The sequence below is a fragment of the Blennius ocellaris genome (genome assembly GCF_963422515.1).
Source record: "Blennius ocellaris genome assembly, chromosome: 12".
In the NCBI taxonomy this organism is placed as follows: Eukaryota; Metazoa; Chordata; class Actinopteri; order Blenniiformes; family Blenniidae; genus Blennius; species Blennius ocellaris.
The window spans coordinates 26,066,050-26,075,286 of record NC_137661.1 but is presented as its reverse complement, the minus strand read 5'-3'; the positions used below and the strand labels follow the sequence as shown (position 1 = coordinate 26,075,286).

Genomic DNA, 9,237 nt, shown 5'->3' with positions numbered 1-9,237 from the left:
CGGTGGCCCTGAAGTGCAAACCACAACAACAAATCACTAAACACAACAACAAATTGAAAAACACAACTGCAAATTGAAAAACATGACAGCAAATTCAAAAACAAAAAATTACTTCTGGTTCAAAGGCTGAACGGCTCCGTCGTCCAATCAGAGAGCTCGTCTGCTGCTCTTCCTTTAAAATTAATATTGTGTTTTTGAATTTGCTGTTGTGTTTAGTGATTTGTTGTTGTGGTTTGCACTTCCGGGCCACCGTACAATTCTCTGCATTAACTTGTCGCCACGGCGACAACACAAACAGCTCAACCCTTTTATTCTTCTTTTTTTTTTTTTTAAACAATCAAGAAATGTTTCCCATTTCACCAAAACAAGCACACACGTTTTGTGATTGAAGGAGTTTAATCTCAAAAACATACAAAAACCATTAACAACATTAAAAACTAATTACATAGTGCAACTTTTTTTATTTTCCTTATTTCAATGTGTAAAATTAATATTACACAGAGTAGAAATCCTGACGTGGCTCCATGTGTCCAACTGCTTTAAGGCTTAACCGGCGTTAGAACAAAACTGAACTTCAGAATCAGAAACATAAAAGCAGACGATTTCTGTCTTTCAGTTGCTTTGATAAAACCCCGACTGACAGATTCCATGTGGAGATTCTGGTAATGCCTCAATCTCACAAACTGTTAAAAAAAAACGTGTTTAAAAAGACTGTAAATACTCTGCGATTGTATCCCAGTAAGAGTAAATCCTGGAGAGATTAAATGTTAATAAAGCACGAGTGAGATGGAGGAAACTACGCGTCCGCAAAGACGAAATGTTTTCTTCTGCGAGTATTTATTTATTTATTTATTGGTTTGTATGTATGTATGTTACCAACTGTTCGCAAAAAAACCCCAAAAAATACTTGTGAATTGCGTGATCTCTCCGGGGGTGACTCGTCGTTTTAGTTAAAGCTACGTTACCATGGCAACGCAACTTTAAAGTCTCTGCGACTGGCCCCCCCGTCCGGGTGGAACTCCGAGCACACGAGACCACGAAGGCGAATACAGACGAGACCCGGCGGGTTTGGAGAGAAAAGACATTCTGTCTGTCGGAAGAGGCGATTTGAGACGTCGAGGAGTTGACGACTCATTTCCTGGCGATTTGGTTCACGTTTGATCCGGGATCGTCTCCACAAACAAACAAACGCCTGATTTTTAAGTAGAATTTTTTTGTTTTAAATGTTTTCACCGACTCTTTGACAGGAAACCAGTTTTTTCTTTTCCCCTCTCCGTCATGAACGTTTGTGAGAGCAGCTGGCGGCGGGTCGTGGCGTCCGGAGGAAGCGAGTGGCGGCAGGATGAAGACGTTCACATGCGCAGCGGCGCCGCCGGAGACTTGCTGGTGGACAGCTGGTACTGCTGCTGCTTGATGATGTCCAGGGAGTCTCTGAGGACCTTCGAGACATGAACACACAACAATTTCATGTCTCCGTCCATTTAACGTCAATGCTACACGCTACGCTACGCTACGCTACGTCCGCATACCTTCCTCGTGTCCTGAGGCAGAATCACTCCGTCGTCCCACAACCTGCCGGAGGAGAAGAAAGCAGAACTCTCCTCCTCCAGCCGCCGGTTCAACTTCTCCTCCTGCTCCTGCTGCTGCTCGCCAGCAGGGGGCAGCAGAGAGCCGGCCGCGCCCGGAGCCGTCAGGGACACTCTGGCGTTGGGCCACAGGTACAGGAAGTTGGGGTCAAACGCCCGTCCACACTGGGGAGAGGAACGTCAGGGCTGTGACAAGAGTTTGTTTTCTAGCGATTCTATAAACGTCCTTTCTCGTCTCCCGAACCGGTTCGACGAGAGACTTTATTTATTTATTTAGTTATTTGAAATGTGCCAAGACAAAGACGGTCTGATCTGAAAATATGTCTGGACGTCCATCCAACCAATAGACTAACCAACTAACTAACAGATCAACCAACTAACAGACCAACAGACCGATCAACTAACAGACCAACCAACCATTTAACCAACTGACCAACTAACAGACCAACCGACCGAACAACAAACCAACCGACCAACCATTTAACCAACAGACAGACCATTTAACCAACTGACCAACTAACTAACAGATCAACCGACCGACCAACAAACAACCCGACCCACCAACCGACCAACCAACTAACTAACTAACAGACCAACTAACTAACAGACCAACCGACCGCCCAACCAATCAACCAACTAACCGACCGACCAACCAACTAACAGACTAACCAACGGAACCAAAAGACCAACCGACCAACTGACCAACGAACTGACTGACCAACTATCCGAACAGCCAAGAGACCAACCAACCGAACAATCAACCAACCAACAGACTTACAAACCGACTGATCAACCAAGCAACAGACCAACAAAAACGACTAACAAACTGACCGACCAACTGATCAACCAATGGAACAGCCAATGGATCAACCAACTGACGGCAGGCGGGTCAACCCTCCATCCAGTACAAACACTGATATGACGGTGTGACTGACTGTCAAGAGTCAAGAGGACATTTTCACGATGAAAACAGTATTTGATGATTCTCAGTCGATTCAACAAACAGTTTTGTAAGAATCCAGAAAAAAAAGATCAATGTAGTGACTTTTAAACCGAACTACTTTCTGCGAGGAGGGTTTCCATAAACACAACCTTCAGGACGACGTTCACTTCCTCAACAACCGTTGACGCGGACCTCGACCTCGGGCTCCAGACAGAAGAGACTCACCATGCTGTAGCTGTCCACGCCGTGGCAGCCGCCGATCACCACCGTGACTTTGGGGACGGAGGCGCATGCTATCGCAGACATCATGGAACCCAGAGCCTTCAGACGGTTCCCGTTGACCTCCGACTGGACGACACACAGTCGGGACATTGTAGTCCAAGTGAGTACATTTGTCTTGAAGTACCAGTGTGGGGGACAGTGTCAGTAGTACCTGAGTGGTGGACAGTGTCAGTAGTACCGGAGTTGAGGATAGTGTCAGTAGTACCTGAGTAGTGGACAGTGTCAGTAGTAGACAGTGTCAGTAGTACCTGAGTAGTGGACAGTGTCAGTAGTACCTGAGTAGTGGACAGTGTCAGTAGTACCAGTACCTGAGCGGTGGACAGTAGTGGACAGTAGTACCTGAGCGGTGGGCAGTGTCAGTAGTACCAGTACCTGAGCGGTGGACAGTGTCAGTAGTACCTGAGCGGTGGGCAGTGTCAGTAGTACCAGTACCTGAGCGGTGGACAGTGTCAGTAGTACCTGAGCGGTGGACAGTAGTGGACAGTAGTACCTGAGCGGTGGACAGTGTCAGTAGTACCTGAGCGGTGGACAGTAGTGGACAGTAGTACCTGAGCGGTGGACAGTAGTGGACAGTAGTACCTGAGCGGTGGACAGTAGTACCTGAGTTGAGGACAGTGTCAGTAGTACCTGAGCGGTGGACAGTGTCTCCGGTGGCGTTGGCGCCGTGTTCTGGAGGAAGACCAGCGGGACGTCTCTCTGGTCACACAGCTGGACAAAATGGCTTCCTTTCAGCGCCGCCTCGGAGGACAGCTCTCCGTTACTGGCTGCGATTCCCACCAGGTGGCTGAGAGACGGGACAGGTCAAACATGGGACAGTCTTCACTTCATGGCTCAGATCTGTCTTTTTAAAACTCCCGAGAAAACAAGCGACTTCACAAGTTAAGAAATATCTAAATATGGAATTTGAACGCTGCAGAAAATGTTTCCATGTTTCAATAATCCTGATTACTTCCAATTCAACAGTAAATCCGTAAAACGGGCCAGTAAATACGACGTTTTTTTTTACCCATGAACCTTTGCGAACCCGGTGACCAGGGTGGCACCGTAGCCAGATTTGAACTCCTGGAAGCGGCTGCCGTCGACCAGCCGAGACACGATCTGCACACAAACACAGACGTTAAAAAACCTCCAGACGACCGCAGCTTCCAGACGACGGAGGAGTTTGTCGTTTACCAGTCGGACGTCCAGACTGTGGCTGAAGCTCTTGGGGGCGAGACCCAGCAGCTCCTCCGGGCTCTGCAGGGGCTCGTCCTCCCTCCTCCCCCCCTCCTCTTCCTCCCTCCTCCCCTCCTCCTCTTCCTCGGGCAGCCGGAAGTTGAGGGTGGAGATGATGTTCCTGGTGTGGAGGAACGCCTCCTTCTCCTCCCAGGCGAAGTGATCCACACAACCACTCACCCTGCAGGGAGGAGGAGAGGAGTGAGAGATCACTGGTCTGCTGCTACTGACGGGGGGGGGGGGGGAGAGAGAGAGAGAGAGAGAGAGAGAGAGAGAGAGAGAGGAGGGAATGAGAGAAAGAGAGAGGGAGAGGGAGAAAGAGGAGGGAATGAGAGCCAGAGAGAGAGGGAGAGAGAGGGGAGGGAAGGTAGAGCGAGAGAGAGAGAGAGAGGGCGAGGGAGAGACAGAGAGAGAGATGGCACAGACTACAGGTAGAGAAAGAGAGAGAGAGAGAGAGGCGGGAGGGACAGAGGGAGCGAGAGAGCACAGACTACGAGAGAGAGAGAGCGAGAGAGGAGGGAATGAGAGAGATAGAGAGAGAGGGAGAAAGAGAGGAGGAGGAGGAGGGGATGAGAGAGAGAGAGAGTGGAGGGAATGAGAGAGGGAGAGAGAGAGGAGGAGGGAATAAGAGAGAGACAGAAAGAGAGATGGCAGACTACAGGTAGAGAAAGAGAGAGAGAGAGAGAAAGAGAGAGAGAGAGAGAAAGAGAGAGAGAGAGGCGGGAGGGACAGAGGGAGCGAGAGGGCACAGACTACGAGAGAGAGAGAGCGAGAGAGGAGGGAATGAGAGAGATAGAGAGAGAGAGAGGGAGAGAGAGAGAGGAGGAGGGGATGAGAGGGAGAGAGAGAGAGGAGGAGGGAATGAGAGAGATAGAGAGAGAGGGAGAAAGAGAGGAGGAGGAGGAGGGGATGAGAGAGAGAGAGAGTGGAGGGAATGAGAGAGGGAGAGAGAGAGGAGGGAATAAGAGAGAGACAGAAAGAGAGATGGCAGACTACAGGTAGAGAAAGAGAGAGAGAGGTACGTAGAAAGAGAGAGAGAGCGAGAGAGAGAGCGATGGCACAGACTACAGGTAAAGAGAGCGAGAGCGAGAGAGAGAGAGAGAGGAAAGAAGTTTCTCCTCCATCAGTTTCAACCCGAGAACCAAGCGTTGTGCAGAACCCCCAGGAGCCACCAGGGGGCAGCAGTGACAACCAGGAGTAGTCCCGGGTGACGGGACGGCGACCAGGGGCTGAAGAGAAGACGGAGTGACGGAGGTGACGGAGGTGACGGAGGGGTGAACCTACTCGGAGTGCAGCTTGGCTCCTCCCAGGTCCTCTGGTGTTACCTCCTCCCCCGTAGCGGCCTTGACCAGCGGCGGCCCCCCCAGGAAGATGGTTCCTATGCGGTGCACCATCACGGCCTCCTCCGCCATCGTGGGCACGTAAGCACCGCCCGCCGTGCACGAGCCGCACACCAGCGCCACCTGCAGGGTCAGTGAGTGTTTTTTTATATATACATCAACACAGGCAGGTTCAATTAACGTGAATCTACATTTTATTCCACTTTTTGCACATTAAAAAAAAAATCATATTGAAGCAACATTGTTTTTTTTTAAATACTGTACATAGTAATAGATTACCTGGGGGATCTTCATGGCAGACATGATGGCTTCGTTGTAAAACGTCCTCCCGCCGTGCATCCTGTCAGGGAAAATCTCTGACTGGACGTTTTCACACAAACAGGAAATCAAATCCGTCAGAATAATGTTCAGATGAAAAGCTTTAAAAATTAATAAGATTTGATTAAAAAGCGGGTCAAAATCACACATATTTTGGATGAGACTGACTTTATATTGTTAATAGAGGCTACAGAGTTTCACATTTTAACATTTTCGGGTGGTGGTGGTGTGCCTCCAGATGTTTCCAAACAAAAAAGTGTGCTATCTTGTATTTTACCATAAAGGCGCTAATAAAAGCGCAGTTTAAAAAAAAAAAAATCCAGTGCGGGGCTTCGCTTGACGGCAGTGAGGAAACTGGTGTTTCTGTGCTTCTGGGCGTTGACGTGTTACCTGCAGGGGGAGGAAGGCCCCCCCGGAGTCCACCAGGTAGACGCAGGGCAGCCGGTTCTGGACGGCGATCTGCTGCGCTCGCAGCTGCTTCTTCACCGTGATGGGGTATGCCGTCCCGCCCTTCACCGTCGCGTCGTTGGCGATGAAGACGCACCAGAGGCCGTTGATCCTGCCGACGCCTGCCGGAGAATCATCATCATGTTGATACTTTGGCCGTCCGCTGACAAAGCTAAGCTCAGTACTTGAAGCTAATTAATGCTAGTGGCAGCCGTTAGCATGACTCGGCTTTAAAATGACGCGGAACCTAAACTACTGGTGTAACACGCCGTTATCATCATCAATATATGTTAGGTTTACGGCAGGTATAACGACGGAGAAGAAACCATACATTCATAACTTTTTTCGGGAAATTTAAAAAGTAGCACCTTACCGCTAAGTCGCTAGCGCCTGCGCGTTAGGGTTAAATGTGTCGTCATTTCCTGTCTGACCGGCTGCACTGGAAATGCAGCCAAATGCGCGTTTCGCAACGAAAACGCCACATAATCGATTTTTTCTCCGGATTATATGAATGTTGAGGTCGTCTGGAGCCAAAATCATAATCACGATTAAAATTTGATTAATCGAGCGGTCGGAGGTCGGAGGTCAGAGGTGGGAGGTCGGGGGCGAGAGGCTGACCGGTGAGGCAGCCAGCTGAAGGGATGTCTCCGTACGGCAGGCCCAGACCAGCGAACGGAGACAGCTCCAGGTAGTCCTCATCATCCAGGAGGAGGCGGAGCCTGTCCCTCACCAGCAGCTTCTTGTTCCTCTGGGTGTGTCTGGTCACTGCGCTGTCGCCTCCCCCTTTCCTCACCCGCTCACTGAGCTCCCAGAACCTGAGACAGACCAGAGAGGGACAGAGAGACGGACCAGAGAGACAGACAGACCAGAGAGGGACAGAGAGAGGGACAGACCAGAGAGACAGACAGACCAGAGAGACAGACAGACAGACCAGAGAGGGACAGACCAGCGGGGGACAGACCAGAGAGACAGACAGACCAGAGAGGGACCAGAGAGACAGACAGACCAGAGAGGGACAGACCAGAGAGAGAGACAGACCGGAGAGACAGACAGACCAGAGAGGGACAGACCAGCGGGGGACAGACCAGAGAGACAGACAGACCAGAGAGGGACAGACCAGAGAGAGAGACAGACCAGAGAGACAGACAGACCAGTGAGAGACAGACCAGAGAGAGAGACAGACCAGAGAGACAGACCAGTGAGAGAGAGAGACAGACCAGAGAGACAGACAGACCAGAGAGAGACCACAGAGAGGGACAGACCAGAGAGAGACCAGAGAGACAGACCAGTGAGAGAGAGAGAGACAGAACAGAGAGACAGACGGACCAGAGAGAGACAGAACAGAGAGACAGACAGACCAGAGAGAGACCACAGAGAGGGACAGACCAGTGAGAGACAGACAGGTCACAAGACGTCAGTGAGACGGTACTTTCACCACCATGAGACGTCCAGATTGAAGTTTCTGGAAGTATTATGTAGTACTGGTGGGAAATGTTTGAGCTCTTGTAAAAGTGGAATTTGTAGTCGTGTACCATGAACGTAGTATAAATATTACATGGTATAAAAACATCCCCGAGACGTGAGCAAAGTTGTTGGTTTTCATTTGAAGTCATGTAAACGTGAGATTGTCCCGACAGAAGGTTCTGCTCACGTACTTGCGGCTGCAGGCGCTGCTGTTCTGGACGTTGTCCTGGTAGACGTGTCTCTGGGCCGGCGGGACGGGGAGGTCCAGCACCGGGAAGGAGCTGCGCAGAGCTTTCCTCCTCCCGGGGGCGGAGCTTGTCCAGCGCACCGAGCGGCGCCAGTGCTGCTCCACAAACCTGCAACAACAACAACAACAACAACAACACAATCACAGTTTAGGAGGTAGTTTTAGTCTAGTTTAGGTTCATATGGAGGTGATTTAGTCCAGTTGGGAGGTAGTTTTAGTCTTGGGGAAGTTTTAGTCTATTTATAGAGGTTGTTCTAGTTTGTGTGTGTCGCTTTGATACTTTGTTTGATACTTTGTTCAGCCACGTTACTTTGTTGCTTCCTGTTCACACACACACACACACACACACACACACACACAGACACAGACACACACACACACACACACACACACACACACACACACACACACACACACACACACACACACACACACTGCAGGAAGAGTGTGACATGAAACATCAAAGAACCAGCAGTAGTAGTAGAAGTAGAAGTACTAGCAGTAGCAGTAGAAGTAGTAGCAGCAGTAGCAGGAGCAGTAGCAGTAGTAATAGTACTAGCAGTAGCAGCAGTAGCAGTAGTAACAGTAGTAGCAGCAGCAGTAGCAGTAGCAGTAGAAGTAGTAGTAGCAGCAGTAGTAGCAGTAGTAGTAGCAGCAGCAGTAGCAGTAGAAGTAGTAGCAGCAGTACTACCAGTAGTACTAGCAGTAGCAGCAGTAGCAGTAGTAACAGTAGTAGCAGCAGGAGTAGCAGTAGAAGTAGTAGTAGCAGTAGTAGTAGCAGTAGAAGTAGTAGCAGCAGTACTACCAGTAGTACTAGCAGTAGTAGTAGCAGTAGCAGTAGCAGTAATAGTAGTAGCAGTAGCAGTAGTAATAGTAGTAGCAGTAGCAGTAGCAATAGCAGTTGCAGTAGTAATAGCAGTAGCAGTAGCAGTAGTAATAGTACTAGCAGCAGCAGTAGCAGTAGCAGTAGAAGTAGAAGTAGCAGCAGCAGTACCAGTAGCAGTAGCAGTAGCAGTAGCAGTAGCAGTCATGAAGCTCAGGGTTCCTGCACAGAGTCGCCAAACACGCAGAAGAAGCTTGTGGAGGTTCTGGTTCTGGTTCTGACCCACATTTAATGTCTGCGGCTTGTTAACTCTGGAACGTGAATCTGAATCCAGTGTGTCAAAGGTCGCGACGGTCTGCAGAGGAACGAAGGTCGATAAAAGTGCGTTTTGATTAAAAAAAAAAAAAAAAAGTCTCACCTGGCGGCGCAGCGGTGCATGTCTGTCTGCCGAACAGCCGAATGAAGAGTTTACTGGACGAAAAGTCCACAAAACACCCCGATAACAACACCGCCAAACAGATTCTAGCTCTTCTTCGTCTTCTTTATCTTGGTCTTCTTCTTCTTCTTCTGTG

At 49.6% G+C, this 9,237-nt stretch overlaps 1 protein-coding gene across 1 annotated transcript; it reads right to left on the bottom strand.

Annotated features, from left to right (window-relative positions):
• Window positions 1-388: 388 nt before the first annotated feature.
• Window positions 389-9,213, bottom strand: LOC308137389 (biotin-dependent 3-methylcrotonyl-coenzyme A carboxylase beta1 subunit). The gene is made up of 12 exons (XM_080506055.1): window positions 9,084-9,213; window positions 7,787-7,951; window positions 6,750-6,946; window positions 6,075-6,253; window positions 5,646-5,726; window positions 5,311-5,489; window positions 3,985-4,207; window positions 3,818-3,909; window positions 3,439-3,595; window positions 2,755-2,877; window positions 1,530-1,751; window positions 389-1,439 (listed from the first exon to the last, which is right to left on the bottom strand). Exons 1-12 carry the CDS (start codon window positions 9,101-9,103, stop codon window positions 1,353-1,355), a joined length of 1,725 nt encoding a protein of 574 aa, XP_080362181.1. The 5' UTR covers window positions 9,104-9,213; the 3' UTR covers window positions 389-1,352.
• Between the last annotated feature and the right edge of the window lie 24 nt (window positions 9,214-9,237).